At 50.2% G+C, this 20,180-nt stretch overlaps 7 protein-coding genes and 1 long non-coding RNA gene across 14 annotated transcripts; 4 read left to right on the forward strand and 4 right to left on the reverse strand.

The window, feature by feature from the left end:
* Positions 1 to 796: 796 nt before the first annotated feature.
* On the reverse strand, positions 797 to 1,545 carry LOC112346450. Its single transcript, XR_002992439.1, has 2 exons — positions 1,457 to 1,545; positions 797 to 1,392 (listed from the first exon to the last, which is right to left on the reverse strand). It is a non-coding gene; the product is annotated as an uncharacterized LOC112346450 (long non-coding RNA).
* An 80-nt stretch (positions 1,546 to 1,625) lies between these two features.
* LOC9656190 (trihelix transcription factor ASR3) lies at positions 1,626 to 3,089 on the forward strand. The gene is made up of 2 exons (XM_002960333.2): positions 1,626 to 2,352; positions 2,542 to 3,089. The coding sequence occupies exons 1-2, from the start codon at positions 1,842 to 1,844 to the stop codon at positions 2,880 to 2,882; spliced, it is 852 nt and encodes a 283-aa protein (XP_002960379.1). The 5' UTR covers positions 1,626 to 1,841; the 3' UTR covers positions 2,883 to 3,089.
* Positions 3,090 to 3,222: 133 nt separating this feature from the next.
* LOC9656191 (RNA-binding protein Musashi homolog 2) lies at positions 3,223 to 5,896 on the reverse strand. Of its 4 annotated transcripts, XM_024675457.1 has the most exons (13): positions 5,760 to 5,895; positions 5,349 to 5,510; positions 5,174 to 5,263; positions 5,050 to 5,115; positions 4,932 to 4,997; positions 4,801 to 4,880; positions 4,696 to 4,741; positions 4,588 to 4,642; positions 4,448 to 4,524; positions 3,999 to 4,400; positions 3,829 to 3,933; positions 3,600 to 3,767; positions 3,223 to 3,519 (listed from the first exon to the last, which is right to left on the reverse strand). In XM_024675457.1, exons 2-13 carry the CDS (start codon positions 5,391 to 5,393, stop codon positions 3,457 to 3,459), a joined length of 1,263 nt encoding a protein of 420 aa, XP_024531225.1. In that variant the 5' UTR covers positions 5,394 to 5,510; positions 5,760 to 5,895; the 3' UTR covers positions 3,223 to 3,456. The 4 variants fall into 4 exon arrangements, with proteins under 4 accessions (XP_024531225.1, XP_024531220.1, XP_024531209.1 ...); XM_024675452.1 differs by having other exon boundaries at positions 4,801 to 4,997; positions 5,764 to 5,896; XM_024675441.1 differs by having other exon boundaries at positions 4,801 to 4,997; positions 5,760 to 5,896.
* An 88-nt stretch (positions 5,897 to 5,984) lies between these two features.
* On the forward strand, positions 5,985 to 8,183 carry LOC9656192 (dnaJ homolog subfamily C member 2). Its single transcript, XM_002960334.2, has one exon. It carries the CDS (start codon positions 6,116 to 6,118, stop codon positions 8,009 to 8,011), a length of 1,896 nt encoding a protein of 631 aa, XP_002960380.1. The 5' UTR covers positions 5,985 to 6,115; the 3' UTR covers positions 8,012 to 8,183.
* LOC9632023 lies at positions 8,148 to 9,757 on the reverse strand. 3 transcript variants are annotated; one of them, XM_024675490.1, is made up of 9 exons: positions 9,568 to 9,757; positions 9,372 to 9,518; positions 9,226 to 9,323; positions 9,096 to 9,168; positions 8,982 to 9,042; positions 8,833 to 8,918; positions 8,692 to 8,781; positions 8,533 to 8,640; positions 8,148 to 8,408 (listed from the first exon to the last, which is right to left on the reverse strand). In XM_024675490.1, the coding sequence occupies exons 1-8, from the start codon at positions 9,703 to 9,705 to the stop codon at positions 8,578 to 8,580; spliced, it is 756 nt and encodes a 251-aa protein (XP_024531258.1). In that variant the 5' UTR covers positions 9,706 to 9,757; the 3' UTR covers positions 8,148 to 8,408; positions 8,533 to 8,577. The 3 variants fall into 3 exon arrangements, with proteins under 3 accessions (XP_024531258.1, XP_024531252.1, XP_024531248.1); XM_024675484.1 differs by having other exon boundaries at positions 8,148 to 8,460; XM_024675480.1 differs by lacking the exon at positions 8,148 to 8,408 and having other exon boundaries at positions 8,445 to 8,640.
* Positions 9,758 to 9,831: 74 nt separating this feature from the next.
* Positions 9,832 to 16,069, forward strand: LOC9656193 (nuclear pore complex protein NUP96). The gene is made up of 15 exons (XM_024675421.1): positions 9,832 to 9,974; positions 10,038 to 10,334; positions 10,403 to 10,795; positions 10,845 to 11,018; positions 11,071 to 11,543; positions 11,602 to 11,665; positions 11,717 to 11,759; positions 11,822 to 11,960; positions 12,019 to 12,310; positions 12,363 to 12,428; positions 12,484 to 15,203; positions 15,258 to 15,381; positions 15,431 to 15,579; positions 15,646 to 15,746; positions 15,810 to 16,069. Exons 1-15 carry the CDS (start codon positions 9,953 to 9,955, stop codon positions 16,006 to 16,008), a joined length of 5,256 nt encoding a protein of 1,751 aa, XP_024531189.1. The 5' UTR covers positions 9,832 to 9,952; the 3' UTR covers positions 16,009 to 16,069.
* A 65-nt stretch (positions 16,070 to 16,134) lies between these two features.
* Positions 16,135 to 18,490, forward strand: LOC9632024 (signal recognition particle receptor subunit alpha). Of its 2 annotated transcripts, XM_024675436.1 has the most exons (8): positions 16,135 to 17,093; positions 17,163 to 17,247; positions 17,301 to 17,396; positions 17,457 to 17,609; positions 17,660 to 17,887; positions 17,960 to 18,085; positions 18,143 to 18,226; positions 18,293 to 18,490. In XM_024675436.1, exons 1-8 carry the CDS (start codon positions 16,162 to 16,164, stop codon positions 18,416 to 18,418), a joined length of 1,830 nt encoding a protein of 609 aa, XP_024531204.1. In that variant the 5' UTR covers positions 16,135 to 16,161; the 3' UTR covers positions 18,419 to 18,490. The 2 variants fall into 2 exon arrangements, with proteins under 2 accessions (XP_024531204.1, XP_024531199.1); XM_024675431.1 differs by having other exon boundaries at positions 17,960 to 18,226.
* Positions 18,463 to 20,071, reverse strand: LOC9656194. Its single transcript, XM_024675466.1, has 11 exons — positions 19,953 to 20,071; positions 19,632 to 19,891; positions 19,490 to 19,574; positions 19,332 to 19,434; positions 19,178 to 19,278; positions 19,096 to 19,125; positions 18,999 to 19,040; positions 18,893 to 18,952; positions 18,793 to 18,840; positions 18,690 to 18,740; positions 18,463 to 18,643 (listed from the first exon to the last, which is right to left on the reverse strand). The coding sequence occupies exons 1-11, from the start codon at positions 19,979 to 19,981 to the stop codon at positions 18,484 to 18,486; spliced, it is 969 nt and encodes a 322-aa protein (XP_024531234.1). The 5' UTR covers positions 19,982 to 20,071; the 3' UTR covers positions 18,463 to 18,483.
* Between the last annotated feature and the right edge of the window lie 109 nt (positions 20,072 to 20,180).

Genomic DNA, 20,180 nt, shown 5'->3' on the forward strand with positions numbered 1-20,180 from the left:
GCCCTAAGTAGCTCTACAAGAAGCTACATTCATATCAAAACGACACCACCAATTTGTTAGAGGGCGCCCACGCAATCGGAGCAGTGGCGCGGTACTTGCCCGGGAGCCTTGATTGCGAGCTTCTAGTACCGAGTTTGAATGACTCCATGACACCCATGCATGCGTGGCATGATATGCATGGACCATGGCATGCGGAGAATATTCGTGCCTGAGGCTAGCTTTTCTTTGGATTAACGTTGCTAATGTATGCAAACCCAGTACGGCTACCTAACACCTTCCCGGGGCCAATCGCCATCGCACAAAAGCGTTGACCAAAGTGCTATGTCATGTGTCTGTTACCAATTCGGGATGCGGCCATGTATGTATCCCTGCACCTCAAGCTATGGGGTCATGTCATGCAAATGGCCATGGCATGGTGATATAATGGCGCGTATGCGTATGCCTAGTGTATTGGAACTCGAGAGGGCGTCTCGAGACGAGCGTAGGGGATGGAAAAGAGGAGGTATCTTCGTAATCTGTTAGGTGGTTATGATGCCACCCATGTGATATCCTCATATTCCATGCATAGTAAGATTCGCTTCCCATATCGAGACTCCATACGATATAGGACATACTTAATTAGATACATTTCTTCTATATCGATACACATACGTACCCCCCGGGCGTAAATGCCCTGTACAGTAGAAACACTAGGCGTCTAGGCTGCCCCCCCTGGCCGCCCGTCCCGTATGTATAGCGCATACATACGTACAAACACTGAGAGGGGGGCGTTCACTGGTAGAGAATACGCCATACATCCTGCCACCGCTTTTATACACTGAGTAACTGAACAAGCTGTTGCTGTCGCTGGGCTTGCCTACAGTAGAGAGATACGATTTGGCTACGATGCCTCCATACCTTCTACGTGTAGCGGGCCCCGTATATACATATATATAGTATTGGTTTTGAATGGACGAAAGGAAGTGTGAAGCTCGCATTCCACACGAGCGGCTGGCTGTGATACCACTGGCGGGACTCTTCTTTTGCGCTCTGTTTTCTTCTTCTTTCTTCTTCTTCTTCGTCTTCGTCTTCGCGTCTTCTTCTTCTTCCTCCTGGCATGACAACACACACTTGAGCTCGATCTTTCAGAACGTAAGATAGGAGGAAATCGAGAGCTTGCCTGGGTTATGAGAGGCTTCCTTTTGTCTCTTCTTCTCCAAACCACGCAGCGAAGAGCAACGATCGACGGCCACGGAACAGGGAAGCTCTCCTTTCTTTCTATCTCCCTCCCTCTCTCTCTCTCTTTCTCTCACTCTCTCTCTCAGTAGAGAACTTATAATCGAGTGTGTGAGGAGTGAGTGAGAGAGAGAGAGAGACTGATATCTTCCTGTGCTGCTGCTGCTCCTGCTACTGCTGTTGCATCATATCCACGCTAAGTTACTGAAACTTCCAATGTCCAAAATCTAAATCTTCTTACCATTAAAGTTCAGTTGGATTTTCCTCGGCGCGACCATGCTGCTGCTGCTGCTTTTGCTGCTCCTCTCTTCCTTCTGTCTCTAGTTATCGTCTGTGCAGGCAGCAATGTGATGTAGTTCCAAGAGGAGCTTCTCATCCAGACCATCGCTCCTGCAACAATTTGTGAATCACAGCAGGCTAATATAGATCATCCAGAGGCTCAGAAGAGGAGGAAAATCAGCTGGGAGTTCGTTCTTACAAGGCAAAGCATACAGGCAAGTAGAGTTTCTAGTCTCGGGAAATTTGTTACAATACTGGCAAAGAGTGACACACGAAAGCAGCTCTCCATGATCAAGAGATAGAAGACGAAGAAGAAGAAGGAGGAGAGGAGAGTCCTAATCCAATCCATGGCTGCCGACTGCACTGCAATCATCCCATTCGATGAGGCAGGCGAGGGCAGCGAGCGGCCGCGGGAGTACCGCAAAGGCAACTGGACGTTTCACGAGACGATGATCCTCATCACGGCCAAGAAGCTGGACGACGAGCGGCGGGCCAAAGGTGGTGACAAGCGCGGCAAGTGCGCCGAGTACAGATGGAAATGGGTGGAGAACTACTGCTGGAAGAACGGGTGCCAGAGGAGCCAGAACCAGTGCAACGACAAATGGGACAACTTGCTACGCGACTACAAGAAGGTGCGGGACTACGAGACCAAGATCCAGCCGGGGCAGCAATCCTACTGGCAGCTGGAGAAGCACGAGAGAAAGGAACGGGGCTTACCTTCAAGCCTCATGATCCAAATCTATGATGCGCTCCACGACATTGTTGACAAGCGACTTCCATCGTCCTCGTCGCGTTTGATGGCCGCGTCCGATAAAGCGCACACCACGTCTTATCTCCCACTGCCACCGCAGTCAACAGGTGAGCTTCTGGTCTCTCTTTCTCTGCTTTACGAAACTTTTCTTGCCTTGTGGATCAGAGGAGCTGCCTGCCTGCCTGGCTGACTGCAATTAAATGAAGTGAGACAAGAAAGAATGACAGAAGAAAAAGAGATTTTTACAGCTTACCAGGCATAAAAATGTGATTGTTTGCTTTATTCTTTGCTGGCAGCGTCGAGGAGCTCCGGAAGCAGCGAGCAGCTCGGGGATCCAAAGTCCCCGGCGAAGAAGCGGAAGTCGTCGTCAAGAGATCACCACCAGCAGGATGTGGAGGGCCTGGCGCCGGCGGTGGCGAGGAGCGCCTCGGATCTGTCTCACACTCTTATGCAGTGCGAGGAGAAGAAAGATCGGCGGCACAAGGACCTGCTGAGCGTCGAGGAGAGGAAGCTGATGCTGGAGGAGACCAAGACGGAGATCAGCCGGCAAGGGATCGAGGGGCTCGTCGGTGCCGTCAACAATCTGGCCAATGCGATCCTCACTCTGGCCTCGGAGAGAGGGGGCTCGGGGGAGTGATATCGGACTGAACAAACAAAACCAACATCCCAAGTAAGAACCAAAAACTCATCTCTCACCTCTCTCACTCAAATCATCTCTCCTCTCTCTCTCTCCCCTCTTACCATATAAATGTTCCGAGAGATATATAAATCATTCGCACCCCGAGCCATTGGAAGTTTCTTGAATGATGAACTCTGTCGTTTGGCAGCATGTTGTTCCGAGTCCTGAAACAGTCTAATCACGAGTGAAATCGAAAACAAATCATCAAAGAGAGATACCAACGTACCTCTCATTAGTATTAAGTAACACATAAGTGGTCGCCTGGGAAGCGAGCTAGAAACGCGAAAAGAGACGAGAATAACAGACAATACACAACAATTCATTGAAAAGTTAGAAGCCAAGTATGCATACACTGGTTCGCTTGCTTCTCTTCTTCTTACTCTTTAAACTTCTTTTCCTTCTTCTGGATCTTCTTTCTTCCTTCTCTCTTGTATGCAAACAAATTGTAACATAAACAGGATACAGTCCATCGCCTGTGCCTCTGCTTGCTGCATAGCGTTGCCGAGTTAGCGGTGTACTTAATACAACAAAGTTAATACGGTCTGTAACGCGTTTCCATTCGGGAAGGACGGTGACCAGCATCACCATAAAGCCACTGCAAGAAGAACAAAACCAATGGATCAAGCATCCAAGTGAAAGAGAGGAGGAAAAGATTCTTCTTTTTCCATTACTTACCGCTCCATTGTAGTCGTACCCGCCGAGGCCGTAAGCACTTCCAGCAATGGCGGACGCACCGCGCATAGGACCACCTGCGCCTTGTAGAATGGACGAGGGTCCCATGTAGGAGGCGGTACCACTTCCAGCACCAGCTTCATCTTGCGGAGTGGCACGGTCCACTGCTATCTGCGCAGACGAGATCGCTAATTGAGCTACAAGACGACTGGAAAAAAGAAACCGCAAGTACCTGGACCCCGAGTAACTCATGTGATCTCAGAGCGACACGGTCAGCGACACTTTCATCTGCAAAAGTGACAAACCCGAAGCCACGGTGTGAAAGCTTCTTGGCGTCCTGCACAAGAGTACCAAGAGTTAGGAACACAGAACGGGAAAGAGAAAAACAGAAGGTGGGGCTACCTTGGGAACGTAGACGTCGAGAAGTCGGCCAAAGTTGCCAAAGTACCGCCGGAGGTCCTCGGCTGTCGCGTCCAGTGGCAGCCGGCCGACGAATATCTTCTTCCCAATGCCGCGGTTCTGAGACGATGAGATGTTCATCGGTGCCGATACAGGGCCTGCGGGGCCTCCCATCATATTTGCTGGAGGGGGCGCGGGTGACGACCACAGTCCCGCACCATACGCTCCTCCAATACCCGATCCAGCAATCTCAGTTGCAAGGGCCGGAGGGTAGTCGTAAGCTCCAAATGCCGACGATCCAAAGTGCGTTCCGAAGGCTCCAAAGCGAGCCGCAGCATTTGTGTAAATGCCATAAGGACCATAAATGCTAGGATAGGATTTCCCCCAAAACTTCATTGTTTCTTCCTGTAAGACACATATAAGAAACGAGAGAAGAAATGTACATGCCTGACCTTGGGAGTTGCCCGATCCACGGCTATGGTTGATCCCGCAAGTTCGTGAGTTTTACCCATGAGCTTTTCCACGGAGTCTTTGAACAGAAGAAGAAGCGAGTGAGATGCTTGGATCGAAGTGCAGAGCAGTGGAAAACTACCTGGGTCTTCATACGTAACAAATCCAATACCTCGATGAGCTTTTGAACCTTGGTCCTGAAAGAAATTTCGTCCATGAGAACTATAGCAGGACTCCTGCAAAGGCATACCTTGGGCATGTAGGCGTCAGTTATCCGTCCATACTTTTCGAAATAGCTGAGAAGAGAGCAACAGGTTCAAAGTCATGCTTTTGAGGTATTAAGGTGTGGACTTACTTTCGAAATGTGTCGTCGTTGACACTCGGTGGTATTCTGGCAACAAACACCCTTGTAACCTTCGGCTTTAACATCTCTTCCTGTGAAAACAACGATACACTCACACAATGACGCATACAAACCCAGCAAACCTTGGGTGTCGCAACTTTCACCTCCAGAATCCGGCCACTTAACGAATGCTGAGCCAAGAGCGCTTTCTGCAACAAGGAAGTGTTAAGCGAGCACAACCAAAAACTCCATTTCTCTCACCTCAGCATCTTCCGAAGATGTAAACGTGACATAGCCAAACCCACGGGACCGTCCTGTCGAGCGATCCTGTTATGAGATAAGAAAAACTTCAGTGTTTCGGTTTCCATGAGAAAAAGGGACTAACCTTCATAACAATAACATCGTCGAGACCACCAAACTTTGTCATGTAAGATCGCAGGCCCTCGGTATCCACGTCCCAAGGGATTCCAAGAACCTTAAAGACCACGGTTAAGTCTCACAAATAATGTCGCTAGACAAAGAGGAAGAACACAAAAACCAAGGCAAAAAAAGTAGCTTACCACAAGCTTGCGATTCCCCAGAGACATGCTAATGCCACCGGCCATGGAAGATTTCTCGTCGCCGAAGAGATGACCTTACGACTCTCCCTCTTCCTCTCAAACACACCTCACTCACTGGCTTGGCATATCATCCCCACTCTCCTCTCGCTCTCTTCTTCTTCCCTGGAAATCCCGCTTGCATCACAATACCGTCATTAACATGAAATCGCAAATCCAAGCAGCCAGCAGCATCCAATCCAGCACATCTCATCACCGGCAGCTGCGAATCCGGGGCGCCGCGGCGGCGCCACAGCAGCGCCATAGCCATAAACCCTAGAACACTGGCAGCGCAGGCAAAGCAGGAAGAAATTTCTAAGCAGCTAGAAGAGGAACGAGGCATTCATCCACGAAAGCTGTGCGATTTGCTCTTACATACACAGCCAGCCTGATCGATCATCGTTCTAGGACGACGCTTCCACTCATGATCATCACTCCTCTCTCCATCGCGCCTGGCGCCATAGCCACTCCTCCATTGCGCAGCTACTAGTGGTTTAGTACTGCGAGATTCGCATCTGCCCAGAGAATATGCCCATGCCCTAAAACTGTAAAGAGCTCTAGTGGACGGCCGGGATTGCCCTAGAGCGGCGCTGGTGGAGGAGAGATCACAAAGGCCGGCCAGTCGAGGCGAGGGCTATCGAGCGATCGCGGCCGAGGCCGCCATCGCGGCTCCAGGAGCTGCCAAGGTAAGCGGGAATTCGTTGATGCGGCTGCGCGAGTGATCGAGGACGATGCCGGCGCTTCTCAAGTACTCGGCGGAGCTCCGCGATGGAATCCCGGTGCTCTACGGCTCCAATGGATTCCCGTTGAAGTGTTCCAGGTTTGAGCCGGCAGGGCATTCCTTCCATGCCGCGGCGCTCAAGCTGCTAGGGCTTGGGGCCGCCATCGCGGAGGACGACGACGACGACGATGAAATATTGGGCTCCAAGAACGAGTTTGGGGATTCGTACTATGCCAAGGGGAAGAAGAAGGTCGGCGGATCGGAGCAGCAGGATCACTACGCGCTGCTGGGGCTGAGCCATCTCCGGTTTCTAGCCAGCGAGGAGCAAATTCGTAAGGCGTACAGGGAGGTCGCGCTCAAGCACCACCCGGACAAGCAGGCTGCGCTTATTCTCCTGGAAGATGGCGAGGACGCTAGAGAGGCCAAGAAGCAGGAGATTGATGCCCACTTCAAGGCGATCCAGGAGGCTTACGAGGTGCTCGTCGATCCTGTCAAGAGGAGGGCCTACGATTCCGTGGACGAGTTTGACGACGAGGTTCCATCGGATTGCGCGGTCGAGAGTTTCTTCCAGGTTTATGGGCCGGTGTTCTTGAGGAATGGACGGTGGTCGGTGATCCAACCGGTGCCAGAGCTCGGGCAGATGACCAGCTCGATGGCGGAGGTGGACAAGTTCTACGATTTCTGGTTTTCGTTTAAGAGCTGGAGGGAGTTCCCACACGCGGACGAGTTTGAGGTGGAGCAAGCCGAGGGGCGGGAGCACAGGAGGTGGATGGAGAGGCAGAACCTCAAGCTTCGCGAGAAGGCAAAGAAGGAGGAGTCCGCGAGAGTGAGGACCTTGGTGGAGAATGCGTACAAACGGGACCCCAGGATCATACGTAGACGGGAGGACGAGAAGGCCGCGAAGTTGATGAAGAAGCAAGCAAAGCTTCTGGCCAAGAAGGAGAAGGAGGACCAGGCGGCCAAGGCTCTGGAGGAGGAGAGGTTGCGGAAGGAGGAGGAGGAGAAGCGTCTAGCGGAGGAAGCGGCGGCGCAGAAAAAGCTCAAGGAGAAGGAGAAGAAGCTGGTCCGAAAGGAGAGGTCGAGGCTGCGGAGTCTTGCGGCCGGGGTGGTGTCCAGCAAGGCGTTTGCAACGAAGGAGGAGGACGTCGAGGCGTTGTGCTCGAAGCTCGACTTGGCGCAGCTGAAAGCTTTGTGCGAGAAGCTGGAAGGCTGCGGTGGATCCATGACCGACGTTGGCTCGGCTCTCTCGGCGGCACTGGACGGGGCCGAGGGCGAGAGTAATGATCCCGCGGACGAAGATAAAAATGCGCAAGCTCCCGTGTTGATGGAAGAGAAGAAGGAGAAGGAGCGGCCGTGGACGAGGGAAGAAGTCGATTTGCTCCGCAAGGCGATGGCCAAGTATCCGAAAGGAACGTCACAGCGCTGGGAAGTCGTCAGTAACTACATCGGCACCGGCAGATCGGTGGAGGAGATACTCAAGGCGATCAAGACGGTGCTCCTGCAAAAGCCCGACTCCTCCAAGGCGTTTGATACGTTCTTGCAAAAGAGGAAGGCGCCGAGCTCCATAGCTTCGCCGCTGTCCACCAGGGCGGAGGAGGGGACAGAGCTGCCGGGCCAGGAGAATGGAGCAAGCGCCGCCCGCGTCCCTGAAAGTGGCGAGAAGGAGAAGGATAAAGAGCCGAGCTTGGCGAACGGGAAGACGAGCGTAGCAGAGGATGGTGGTGGTGGCGAGCAGGACGCCTGGAGTGAGACGCAAGAGCTAGCGCTCGTCAAGGCTCTCAAGACGTTCCCAAAGGAGACTGCGCAGAGGTGGGAGAGGATCGCCGCGGCTGTCCCTGGGAAGAGCAAAGCGCAGTGCTTCAAGAAGTTTGCTGCGCTACGCGAGAACTTCCGGTCCAAGAAGTAAGCTTGGTTTCGAGGATGATTCTTTGGTTGTGTTTTTAACACCAGAGTCCTACCATTCTTTGCCTTGTCGGAACAAGGAAGAATAAGCTCTTTATATTTTTGTAGGCCAGACTGGAGAGAAACGTACCGCTTGTATCGACGACTTTCAATAGCTAAGTTGGTATTCATATGCTTAAAGAGTAACCAGCAGGGATCGGTCTAGCTCGTTGGAAGCAACCATCTCCGAGAGCTAGCCATCACCGCTTGAACCCAGGGAAAAAGGAAAAAGATATCTGGAGCTGAGATTGAGGATTTTCAGCTCGCCGCCTCCAAACGCAGCACTTGGATCCCTCTTAATTCATAGCTTAGTAGCAGCTTAGACCGCAAACCAGCCATCGGGATCGTCACGATACGCCAAGCTTGAAGTGGACCCAAGGATCAGCCACCAAAACCAAGACGGGAGCAAGAGTTCTACCATTCTTTGCCTCGTCAACAAGGAAGAAAAGCTTCTCTTTTATATTTTTGTAGGCCAGAGAAACGTACCTCTTGTATCGACGACTTTCAATAGCTAAGTTGGTTATCTTATGCTTAGAGAGTGATGTACTTGAGCACAGCACCGCGGATCTTTGTCATGAAGTCTGCCGCTTCTTTCTGGAAAAACGCGCACGATCAGTGGAAAAATCGAGTTTTGGAAAGGCTTGCCTGTCCAGCAGATCTTGCAGTGACAATGTTTTGATCCAGGAGAACTAGGAGAGATCGGTCTAGCTCGTTGGATGCAACCATCTCCAGCAGCTGAAATTCTGAGAGTTAGATTGGCGATGGCGATGAATGCTAACAGGTTACTGTGGCTTTCTTGTCTTTCGAGGCAAATATCCTTGCGACTCTTTCCTTGGCTTGGACTAGATCCGTAGCAAGCCTATCATATGCTTCTGCATTGAGCACGCGATTTAGATCACGGAAATAGAGGAGAGAAAAAACAGTTCTTTCTTTACCAATGCCTTCCGTTAAAACTTTTTGGAGTGCCTCTAGCTCCACGAGCCTATCCTCAATGTCCTGATAACGATACAATGATACAATGATACAATGATTTGTGCTTAGCCAGGTACCTGAGTTCTATTGATTTTAAACTTCAAGGAAGCTATCTCCGTGTTTAAAAAGGAAAGGAACGAATCCGTTAATCTGTGGAAGAGAAAAGAAAAAGTTAGAACAAAGAATCACGCTTGAAACGCTTTGCACCTGAGTCTACATCGAGCAATCTCAAACTCGATCTCTTGCGCTTGAGTCTCAAGGAAAAATTCGATCAGCCCAGCATCACTCTCTGGAACAACTCGAGCCTAGATAGAGATTACTTAAACCCGGACTAGCAAAGTTTTCTTAATTACCTCTCGAGCAGCTCTTTGTCGATCCAATTGGCGCTGTGTCTCTTGCCTCGCAATCTCATCCTGCTCGGCATCGCTGCTGAGCTTCTTTTGGATCATCCGCCGCGTAATGTGGCCAGTCTGCGGCGCTCCAAACAGGTTCTCGGGATCCTAGGGTTTGATCGATGAGATTTCACCTCATTCTCCATCAAAAACATACCCAAACCACTCGCGCAGTCGACCCAATTCTAGAATTTCGACCTCTCCTCGCCTGGAATTCGTGAGCGCCGACGCGCAGCCCATTCCCATACCGCAATGGCGTCCATTGGCGCGCAACGAAGCTCTGTAGGACGAGCATTTTGGTGTGTTCTATCTAGCTCGAGCTAAGTGGATGCCGCGTCAGCAAAACCGCGTCCAATTGCCAACCGCCACGTGCCTATCTATATATTATACAGGAATTAGGTTTAGGGCGAGTGGCATTGTTTTTCTAGGGTTTTGATGCGTAAGAGCGCTCGATTCGATCGGGATAAGGCTGCTCTTTCCAGCCTTGCGCTCCGCGCCGTTTGATCTCTCAGGGCTGTGGCGCCAGCAGCAGCAATCCTCGCATGATATTCGGATCGAGCAGCCGTAAGTTTCTACATTCCAGTCGCTAGTGTCTCTGGAAATTCGCTCACTCTCTCCATTTCTCAGCCTTTGGGGCTTCTAGTCCCAGCCTCTTTGGCGGAGCGTCGGCTTCGTCCAGTCCGTTTGGCTCCACAACATCCACATCTCCGTTTGGGATGAACTCCGCGGCGACGAATCCATTTGCTGCCAAGCCATTTGGGAGTCCTACCTTTGGGCAGCAGACTGGCGGACTGTTTGGAAGTGGGACTGCTACCGGTGTGTTTGGTGCTTCCCAGGCAGCGCCATTTGGCTCGAGCTCCCCTGCATTTGGCTCGGCTACTGCGTCTCCCTTTGGCAACACACAATCAGCGTTTGGAGCCAGTGGTATGTGATCGGTCTATGTTTTCTCGTGCTTTGCTAACATCTCTACTTTGGTTTTCACTGTGTTTTAGGAAGCCCTGTGTTCGGACAAATTGGACAGAAGCCAGCTTCGCCTTTTGGATCGTTTGGGAATACCTCGTCTCCCTCGAATCCATTTGCAGCTCCCGCGTTTGGGCAAACACAAGCATCTTTTGGGACACAACAGCTGCCTACTTTTGGTGCTAGTCAACCAGCTTTCGGAGCGAGCTCGACACCGGCCTTTGGATCGACGTCTGCGTTCAGTAGCCAGCCGGCTGCAAGCTTTGGAAATCCATTTGGAGCCACGAGCTCGGCCTTTGGAAGCAGCACTCCAGTGTTTGGCCAGTCGGCTCCTGCCTTTGGGACAGCTTCGTCTCCCGCTTTTGGCTCGACTCCTGCAGGTTTTGGCACCGGTGGTTTCAATTCTCAGCCTACTTCTGCTTTTGGTAAGTTTTCCAGAGTGTTTTTGGTTGCTCTAACATGAGGTCCTCGCAGGGTCCACAATTTCATTTGGTGCTCGGCCTGGAAGCCGGGCAATCCCCTACGTTCCAAAGACCGAAATTGATGGATCCGCGACTTTGAAACTGTATTCGATCTCTGCTATAGAGGGATACCACAACAAAAGTCACGAGGAACTGCGATGGGAGGATTATCAGGCTGGAGACAAGGGTGGGTTTCTGGTTTTCATTCTTGATTGCTCACTAATTCTTTTGCGGTTTAGGTGGCCCGGCACCGAATAATACTGGGGTTTTTGGTCAGCCTTCAAGCAGCAGCCCATTCGGGTCATCATCTCTTACTCCAAGCGTAAATCCATTTGGTGCTTCAAGCTCTTTTTCCCAGCAACAAAAGCCTCAAACTAGTTTTCCGTCTTTTTCGACTACTTCCACTCCTACATTCGGTTCGTCACCTTCTATTTTCAATTCTGTGAGCGCTCCGGCCATTAGCAGCGCTCCCAGTTTTGGAACTTTCAACAGCTCCCCCTCCTTGTTTAATACCCAGTCGGCGTTCAGTACTCCCTCGAGTACACCAGCATTTGGAAATAGTTCGTTTGGTGTCCAACAAGCTCCTATATTTCCATCGCCACAAACAACGCAACCAGTTTTCGGGCAGTCTTCTGCCCCCATCTTTGGAAGTTCAAACTCTAGTAGCCTTTTCAACAACATGAGCCAACCCAAACCTGCTGGCGCCCCAAGTGTAAGTCTAATATCTTTGTGTGCTTTGTTTTCCTTATTGATGATAGATTTGTCTTCAGTTCTTTCCTTCATCTCAACCCAACACGACGTCATTCTCTTTTCCATCCCAGACCCAACCGCAAGGTATGATTCTTGATATTTACTGTTACAAACAACTGACACTTTTATTTTCAGGATTATTCCAAAGCACGCCCAGTTTGACACCCTTTGCACCTCCGTAAGTAGCTTTGAAAGAAATAAAATTTTCTTCTCTTTCTTCTCTTACATGTTTAATTTCAGGACCATTTCAACTACAATGGCTCCCATGCCTGCTCCTGTAAGTGCGCCATTTGGAACATTGCCGGCTATGCCGCAGATGTCTATCGGGCGAGCGGCAGGATCAAATCCAACTGTTCAATATGGAATATCGAGTATACCTGTAAGTTTCTTGAACTTCTCTTGGAAGAACGCTGACGAAGATGAACTATGATTTGCAGGTGTCAGACAGGCCGGCGCAAATACATTCTAATTCCCTACTCATCCCAAGACACATCACGCCCAGATCAAAAATCAGGATGCATGCGAGAAAATCCAATGCAAAGAAGGACTCTCCGAAGGTATCCTTTTTCAGTGAAGGTGAAGAAGCACCAGTGACTCCGAAGGCAGATGTATCTATTATTCCACGAGAGAATCCACGTGCGTTGTTTATACATCAAGTGAACCAGGCCCCTGTGACTGCAGTGGCTGCTAAGCGAGCACCTGATATCGTGAATTTGGAGCACAGTGAAGGTAGCTTTTACTCGTCAGTATCTTTTTCCTAACATGTTTGCTTGATTGACAGATTTATATAACGAACCGAAATCTTTTCCTGTTGTTGGCGACGATTCATTGCCACCGGATATGTCAGGTTCGAAGCTTTCTTCCGTCGTATGTAACATGGAGCTGATTGTTTTTCTCTACAGGACTTGATTGGTCTATTCCAAGTACTACAGATGGTCTGCAAGCCGCCCCTCCTAAAAAGGTTTCGTCTAAGTCTCCATCAAAGCAGAATGGTGTTCGAGAAGAACTCAACCACAGGGGTAATGGATACATATCCCTGACGGGTCACAGGGCTGGAGAAGCAGCTATAGCTTATGAACATGGGGCTGATATCGAAGCTTTGATGCCGAAACTCAAACACTCTGATTATTATACGGAACCGAGGGTGCAAGAGCTGGCAGCTAAAGAGCGTGCAGAACCAGGATACTGCCGGCGAGTGTCTGATTTTATAGTTGGCCGAAAAGGATATGGTCACATCAAATTTCTTGGAGAGACAGATGTCAGACGTCTTGATATCGAAGGGATCATCCAGTTCAACAAGTGTGAAGTGCTGGTCTATATGGATGAGAGTAAGAAGCCTCCTCTCGGACAGGGATTGAACAAGCCTGCGGAGGTCACTCTTTTAAATGTCATGTGCATTGACAAATCTACTGGACGCAGCGTCACAGATGGGGCACAAGCGGAACGGTTTGAAAAGAAGTTGAAGAAGAAAACTCAAGCGCAGGGTGCAGAGTTCGTTTCTTTTGATGTCTTGAAAGGTGAATGGACATTTCGAGTGAAGCACTTCAGCCGTTATGCTTTTGATGAGTCGGAGGACTCGGAGGACGATGCTTTGGAATCTGGAAAACTGGTTCCCGCTGTTATGGATATGATGGAAGGGGTCGAGGATGAGGCTGCTTACAGGGAAAATGGCGCAGAGGTATTTCTGGAATCGCGAGGTCCGTCTTCTGTGGACGAAGGAGAAGAAGAGCTCATGGAGGATGTGAGATCAAGGAACCATAGGACAGCTCTGCCTCATTCATTGCCCGCGCAGCTTAAACTGGATCCATTGAAGTTGCACCAGCTCAAAGCATCGTTCTTTCCTCTGGATGAAAACGAGTCGGCAGAAATGACTGACGTTGGTACCTACAAGAAATCAACTCCGCCGTCGGTTATCAAGCAGTACAAGTCCAGTTTGGAAGAAGGCGAGTTAAAACGTCCATCGAAGCAGATAAAGCTGAGTCCTCATTCACTATGGCAACGGTCACCAATGCTTCTGCCGCAGCAATCGTCCTTCCAGGCTCTTACTGCTCCAACGCCATCACTGGTGAAGACTTCGAGAAAGCTAACGTCTGGTTTCCGGCTTCAGGAATCTGACAGCGAAAAACTTTTGTCCACGAGCAATTCGGGTGGTGGTGTTGTCGATGCTGCACTTTTCATGGGGACCTCTTTCCGTGCCGGTTGGGGTCCAAACGGAGTGTTGGTACATTCTGGTTCCTCTGTGGGCCAGTCCAAAGCGACTACGGTGGTTTCGTCCTCCATAAAACTTGAGACGGTTTCTCTCGACAGAACTGCAAGAGACGATCGAGGTAAAGTCAAGGATATCCTTCTTGATTTTCAGTTTAATGCTCCTCTCGCGCTGCACATGTCCCTGAGCAAGGTTGTGAGCGAAAGTAACGGCTTGAAGATGCGGAGCTTGGTTTGTAGCAAGGATCAGCTGGAAAGGCTCACCAACGACTACGAGGACCTGATCGAAAAGCAGCATGGTACTCCAGGTGTATCCGCAGCTGATCAGCTGGTTTTAAAGCATCAGGTGCTGGCATGGCAGCTCATCTGTGTTCTCTTCTCGGAGAAGGATGCTCTGGTCACCGAAACGGAAGAGGCTTCAGAAAGCATGGCTGAGATGAAAGCCCGTATAGCGAACATCGATCCGGGAACTGAAACTCTAGTGCGCAAGGCTGCATTTAGTGGCTGGCTACAGGACAGCGTCTTTCATCTGGTCCAGGCCGACTTAGACTCAACCGGGAAGGACGCGAGCCATATCAGGGATATAATGGTCTTATTAACTGGCAAACAGGTGGAGCTGGGTGTGAGAAAGGCCATCCTTGCAGGGGACGTTCGTTTGGCGTGCCTGCTGAGCCAGGGCGGTGGACTGGTGGCAAACAGGGAGGACATCTTGTCGCAGTTGGAGGTCTGGGAGTCGGAGGGACTTTGCGACGGTCTCATCGAAAATGACAGGATATCGCTGTTCAGGCTGCTTGGAGGAGATATCCACGGTTCTCTCGGCGATCAAGAGATTGACTGGAAGCGCTTCATGGGGATGTTGATGTGGTACACGCTGCCTCCTGAGGCTGGGCTTCCGGACATCATCCTCGAGTTTCAACGTCTTGTTGAGGAGGGAGACGCGTTTAAGCCGGTTCCCATGTACATTGAAGAAGCACCAGTGGAGGTCAAGGAAGCTCCAGCACCACCGCCGGCCTATGACAGCGCTTACTATCTCATGCTTTTGCATGCGAGAGGGAGCCTTGACGAATCAGATGTGAACAAGATGTTTTCCTCCTCGGCATCTACATTTGATCGTCTGGATCACCGGGCCGCTTGGCATCAGAAGGAAGTTCTCCAGGCAATCGGCGTTTTGAATCAGTCGGATTCCTACGCGCTGGACATGAGTTTTGTCTCACAGCTTCTTGCCGCCAACTTGATACATTGGGCAATTTACGTGGTACTCCATATGCCAGTGTGCCCGGAAACTACAGGTTTGCACGAGAAGGTGGTCAAGGATATACTGAGCCAGTACTCTGAAGTTTGGAGCAACTCGGAGGTTCAGCAGAAGTTTATAGAGGACGAACTCGGTATTCCACCGGAGTGGCTGCACGAGACTTTGGTAAGCTATGTGGGCTCAGTGCGTGTTCTTCTGACTCTTAGGATGTTTTTTCAGGCTATCTACTGGCTGTACCGGGGAGACTTTGAGAAGAGCCTTGTGCATTACCTCAAAAGCTTTATGTGGCAAGAGGCTCACGTCGTGTTTATGACCAAGGTGTCCGCATCTTTGCTGCTAAATGGTAAGCAATTGGTTTTTGGTAGGCTATGGTCATCACCACTTGAACGCAGGGAAAAAGGAAGAGATTTGGAGCTACGCGAGCCAGATGGATGCGCATAAAATGGAGATCGAGAACTGGGACATTGGCTCCGGCTTGTACATAGACTTCTTTACTCTCCTGGGGTCCTTCGAGAACAGCGAGGCTTATGATACAGAGCTGGTACGTTCTTTCTAAAACCAATCTCGGTTCCACATTCTAAAGGCTGGTATTTCCTTCGTTTTGTAGGAATCTCCTGTGGAAGCCAAGATGTGTGCGTGCAAGGACTTCTTCGAGAGGCTCAAGGAGTCGCAACGATTGTGGGAAGCTAAAGCTTCGAAGCTACTGAGGTATAGTTCGTGTAGATTTTGTTTTTCTTCTCTTCGAGTGAGACTAATCGATCTTGTTAGCAGGCTTGCGTTGACGAGGATGGCCGATGAAGTGGCGGCGCTCCTGGTGAGCGAGAGCAAAGTTAAGCGCGTGGATGCGTCACTGGAGATGGAAATCCAGAGCGTCGCGATGGAGGCTGGAAGTCCCGAAGACGTCCAGCTTTGCCGCCTCCAAGGAGCCGTGTCAAGCTTCTCCAACTGGATCGTCCAAATCGCCGCGTGAAAGTTTGCCTGTGTGTTACAAATAAATGTGTGTGAAAGAAAAGAAAGATTCTTCCCGTGTGTAATGGTATATTCTCTAGGGTTCTTGGGTCGATAATAAAAGGGTCCCATTTTCTTGCGTGGAATATTTCTAGGGTTCTTGGGCAAGGACAGGATGTTGGAACAGCTCTTGATCTTCACGCGCGGCGGCCTCATCCTGTGGAGCTGCAAGGAGATCGGCAACGCGCTCAAGGGATCGCCGATCGACACGCTGATCCGGTCGTGCCTGCTCGAGGAGCGCAGCGGCGATCGATCCTTCCGCTACGATGCCCCAGGTGCGTCCTACACGCTCAAGTGGACGTTCCAGAACGAGCTGGGGCTCGTGTTCGTGGCCGTCTACCAGCAATTCTTGCAGCTCCTCTATGTTGACGAGCTGCTGGCCATGGTGAAGCGCGAATTCTCGGCGGTGTATTCTCCCCGGAAGGCCTCGTATCGGGACTTCGATGAGGTGTATCGGCAGCTCGAGAAGGAGGCGCTGGCTCGCGGCGAGGCCAACAAGGGACTTAACAAGGCAAACAGGAAGATCGAGGATGGAAGCAGCAAGAACACCGATCTGCGAGGGGGAACTGTGCTTCGCGGGTCGGTCAAGGGATCGGCAGGGACAAAGGGGCAAAAGGATGGGAAAGAGGATGACAGTGCTGCTGATCACAAGCCTGCCGCTGTTGTGGAGAAGGCTGGCCACGAGAATGGAGTGACAAATGGGAAATTGAGCAGCAGCGATGAGGAGTCCAAGCCGGTGGAGGTGGCCTTCGATCGGAGCAAGCTCCAGAAGCTGAAAGCGAAGGGGGGAAAGAAGACCAACGCTGCGAAGAAGGAGAAGGAGGATCCCAAGAAGAAAGTGAAGCAGGATAGAAAGCCGTGGGACGCTCCAGCGACTGGGAAGCTGGACTACTCCGAGCCTGTTCGTGACACCAACGACGAGGAGGTTGTGGAGGTTCACGGGAAAAGTTTGGTGGACTACGAGGAGGACGAGGAGTCCGATGACGAGGAGGCGAAGGACGAGAAGGCTCCTGCCAAGAAAGGATGGTTTTCGAGCGTTTTCCAGAGGTACTTTTCTTTAGTTTGCCGACACTGCTAGAGACTTTATGTTTCTCGATTTTTGTTTTTCTTGCGCAGCGTCACTGGGAAGGCGGCTCTTGAGAAGGCGGATTTGGTGCCCGCGATGAAGGCGCTGAAAGATCGTCTAATGACCAAGAATGTGGTACGTATGTTTTACGTTCTTGGGTTGTATACTCGGCAACTTTGCTTTGGCAGGCTGAAGAGATTGCTGAAAAGATATGCGAGTCTGTTGCTGCAAGTCTTCTCGGCAAGAAGCTTGGAACGTTTACTCGAGTATCATCCGCTGTAAAGGTGCGTTTGCGTTGAAAGTCTTGGCTCCATCGAGCGCTTTAACTTTGTTTGTTTACTCAGGAGGCGATGGGAGACGCTTTACTGCGAATACTAACTCCAAAGCGTTCCATTGACATCCTGAGAGATGTAAAGTCGGCAAAGGACGAAGGTCGCCCCTATGTGATCGTATTTGTGGGAGTTAATGGAGTGGGGAAATCTACAAGTCTTGCCAAGGTTCTGCCATTGTTGTATTTGCTACTTGACTAATGCTTGCTCGTTACCAGGTGGCTTATTGGCTTAAAAGCCACGAACTGAGTGTCTTGATAGCCGCATGCGACACATTTCGTTCGGGAGCTGTGGAGCAGCTCCGTACTCACGCCAAAAGGCTCCAAACTACGCTGTACGAGAAAGGATACGAAAAAGATCCAGCAAATGTGGCCCGGGAGGCAATCGCCACAGCTGCTAAAACTAAGCACGACGTTGTGCTGGTTGATACTGCAGGTCGAATGCAGGCAAGTTTTTCAAAGCTTTGCTTCTCGTTGTTTTCTTTGCGTTCTTACAATACATATGTTTTTTTCTTCCAGGATAACGAGCCTCTTATGAGGGCCCTTGCGAATCTGATCAACGTAAACAAGCCAGATCTGGTGCTCTTTGTCGGAGAAGCGCTTGTGGGCAACGAGGCTGTGGACCAGCTCTCCAAATTCAATCAAGTCGGTGGCTTTTTCTTTTTTCTGGTTTCTTCCTCTGATGAGAGTTTCCCCTTGCAGACTTTGGCTGATCTCTCGGCAACGGCGAAGCGAAAGCCGATTGACGGGATACTTCTCACCAAGTTCGATACCATCGATGACAAGGTCTCAGTTCTATCTTTCATGCTTGCTTGCGAGCTTCTCTTATCAACGTGTGTTTGTGTGTCGCAGGTGGGAGCAGCGTTGTCCATGGTCTATGTTTCTGGCGCACCGATCATGTTTCTTGGATGCGGTCAGAGTTACCATGACTTGAGGAGGCTCAATGTCAAGTCGATTATCAAGACTTTGTTGCAGTAGTGATACTACCCGCAGTGTGCTGGTTGTGGAGGTGTGTTCTTGGTAATAAAAGACGAGCTTGCTGGTTACTTATCATCCGCGTATGCAAACTCCGACGAGTATATATCCTCTACAAAGTCGTCGCAGAAGAGCAAGAGCTCGGCAGAGATTTCTTCCACTTGTTCGTCCATGATCATGGCAAGTAGTTTTTCGTGCTTTTCATTCCTTGGCTTCTCCCTTGTTTGCCTGCGATATTTTCTATGAGTGTCAAATAGGAAAACTCAAAACTTACAAGTCGTTCCCCACTGTGCTGCCAGTGCTTCGATGCCTTGTCGGTTCCTCTCTGCGAGATTTCTGTGAGCTGAGATCGCGAATAGTGAAAAACTCAAACTTACATCTCGGTCATTATACTGTCAATCTTTGTTGGTTCCTCCTTTGTTTGCCTGCGAGATTTATGTGAGCTGAGATCGCGAATGGTGAAAAATTCAAACTTACAACTCGGTCACCACTAAATGATCAATGCCTCGGTGCATTGTTAGATCCTCTTTTGTTTGCCTACGAGTTTTTCTGTGAGCAGAGATCGTGAAAACTCAAAACTTACGCCGGTGTACTGTGATGCCTTGCTGGAAACTCTTTCGTTTGACTGCAGCCAATTTCACTTTGAGCGGGAACTGTGCAAGGGATGGTTAAAAACTTACGAGATGGTTTCCATGGTCTTCTCAGGATTTCTGTATATAAAGTCTTAGAACCTTTTAAAGAAAGAGTAAAAGCTCGTCCAACCTTGGAGCCATTTCATTCATCAATTCATCGAGTATAAATTTTCCAATGTCCTTCCCTTCGTCTTGGTCGGATACAAGCCACCGTTGCTTCAACTCGTCTTCCTGGGAGAGGAAGAAAGGAAAACTGAGTTTAAAACTCGGCAAACTTCACTTACATGTTTTAGCACTGCTAGCATCGAGTCTAAAATTTTATCCTCAAGCTGCTTCGCGTTGTCATTTCTAAGATCCAGTACTTCATGCCTCTCTTCGATTATCGGTCTAAGAAAGGCGTTAGAACGAAAATGTCTGAAAGACTCTGAAAGAGATTACTTACCGATGATGCTCGGTGCGGCTGCGATGACGATGACACTTAGCATTGTTATGTTTCGGCTGAGTTGCGGCTGAAGATGTGGTTGCAGCTGCGAAGAAAGTAAAAAAAAAAAATTAACGAAGATAGAAAACCAAAGAAAACAGACCTTGACGAGCAGTCTTCTCCCGTTTTCGTGCGGATTGCTTTTGCGACCTTCGCTTACATTTTGCATAGAGGAGCGCAACGAGAGGCACCTTCTTGGTCTTTTTGGGAGAAGGTTTTCTTGCTTTCTCTACACTTCTAGCAGACTCTGGGGCAGGCTCGGTTGGAACGGACACTGGCGGACTTCTTCTGTGGCCACGCCTACGCGTTCCTCCAAAAGTTGTCCTGGTCCTGTCACTTCCCGAGTCATACTTGTGCAGGTCACTGTGGATAGATGATCTCCTTAACGGACGAAAACCGTGAGCCGGATGCCTATAATGCTTACCAGCTTGTCTGTGATTGTTGTGAAGCCATGTAAGCGTGTGATACTCTTGCGGTGTTTGCCCGTGTGTTGTGTGAATATAAGCAGGCCTGCGGGGAGACTTGGAACGCTGCTGTTTTGCTTGCACCGTGGCGAGCATGTCTAGTAGCTGCTGCTGGATGCTTGTCTGGAAGATCAAAAAAAGAGAAGAAACACCACAATCAGCTCCAAAGGTTTTAATGAATCGAAGCA

The sequence above is a fragment of the Selaginella moellendorffii genome, unplaced genomic scaffold (assembly GCF_000143415.4).
Source record: "Selaginella moellendorffii unplaced genomic scaffold, v1.0 SELMOscaffold_0, whole genome shotgun sequence".
Lineage (NCBI taxonomy): Eukaryota > Viridiplantae > Streptophyta > Lycopodiopsida > Selaginellales > Selaginellaceae > Selaginella > Selaginella moellendorffii.

Bases quoted from the DNA above. Each gene is read 5' to 3' on its own strand.
- LOC9656192 (XM_002960334.2), top strand. From the start codon at position 6,116: ATGCCGGCGCTTCTCAAGTACTCGGCGGAGCTCCGCGATGGAATCCCG.
- LOC9656190 (XM_002960333.2), top strand. From the start codon at position 1,842: ATGGCTGCCGACTGCACTGCAATCATCCCATTCGATGAGGCAGGCGAG. The intron at 2,353-2,541 runs GTGAGCTTCTGG...CTTTGCTGGCAG, and splicing joins ACTGCCACCGCAGTCAACAG to CGTCGAGGAGCTCCGGAAGC.
- LOC9632023 (XM_024675490.1), bottom strand. From the start codon at position 9,705: ATGCTCGTCCTACAGAGCTTCGTTGCGCGCCAATGGACGCCATTGCGG. The intron at 9,324-9,371 runs GTAATTAAGAAA...ATCTCTATCTAG, and splicing joins GACAAAGAGCTGCTCGAGAG to GCTCGAGTTGTTCCAGAGAG. The intron at 8,919-8,981 runs GTAAAGAAAGAA...TGCTCAATGCAG, and splicing joins AGTTTTAACGGAAGGCATTG to AAGCATATGATAGGCTTGCT.
- LOC9656193 (XM_024675421.1), top strand. From the start codon at position 9,953: ATGATATTCGGATCGAGCAGCC. The intron at 11,019-11,070 runs GTGGGTTTCTGG...TTTGCGGTTTAG, and splicing joins TTATCAGGCTGGAGACAAGG to GTGGCCCGGCACCGAATAAT. The intron at 11,544-11,601 runs GTAAGTCTAATA...ATTTGTCTTCAG, and splicing joins AACCTGCTGGCGCCCCAAGT to TTCTTTCCTTCATCTCAACC.
- LOC9656191 (XM_024675452.1), bottom strand. From the start codon at position 5,393: ATGGCCGGTGGCATTAGCATGTCTCTGGGGAATCGCAAGCTTGTG. The intron at 3,934-3,998 runs GTAGCCCCACCT...ACTCTTGTGCAG, and splicing joins TCGACGTCTACGTTCCCAAG to GACGCCAAGAAGCTTTCACA. The intron at 3,768-3,828 runs GTACTTGCGGTT...TCGTCTGCGCAG, and splicing joins ATGAGTTACTCGGGGTCCAG to ATAGCAGTGGACCGTGCCAC.
- LOC9632024 (XM_024675431.1), top strand. From the start codon at position 16,162: ATGTTGGAACAGCTCTTGATCTTCACGCGCGGCGGCCTCATCCTGTGG. The intron at 17,248-17,300 runs GTACGTATGTTT...TTGCTTTGGCAG, and splicing joins GTCTAATGACCAAGAATGTG to GCTGAAGAGATTGCTGAAAA. The intron at 17,888-17,959 runs GCAAGTTTTTCA...TTTTTCTTCCAG, and splicing joins ATACTGCAGGTCGAATGCAG to GATAACGAGCCTCTTATGAG.
- LOC9656194 (XM_024675466.1), bottom strand. From the start codon at position 19,981: ATGGCTTCACAACAATCACAGACAAGCTG. The intron at 19,575-19,631 runs GTCTGTTTTCTT...CTTTCTTCGCAG, and splicing joins GGAGAAGACTGCTCGTCAAG to CTGCAACCACATCTTCAGCC. The intron at 18,741-18,792 runs GTAAGTTTGAGT...GAAATCTCGCAG, and splicing joins GACAGTATAATGACCGAGAT to AGAGGAACCGACAAGGCATC.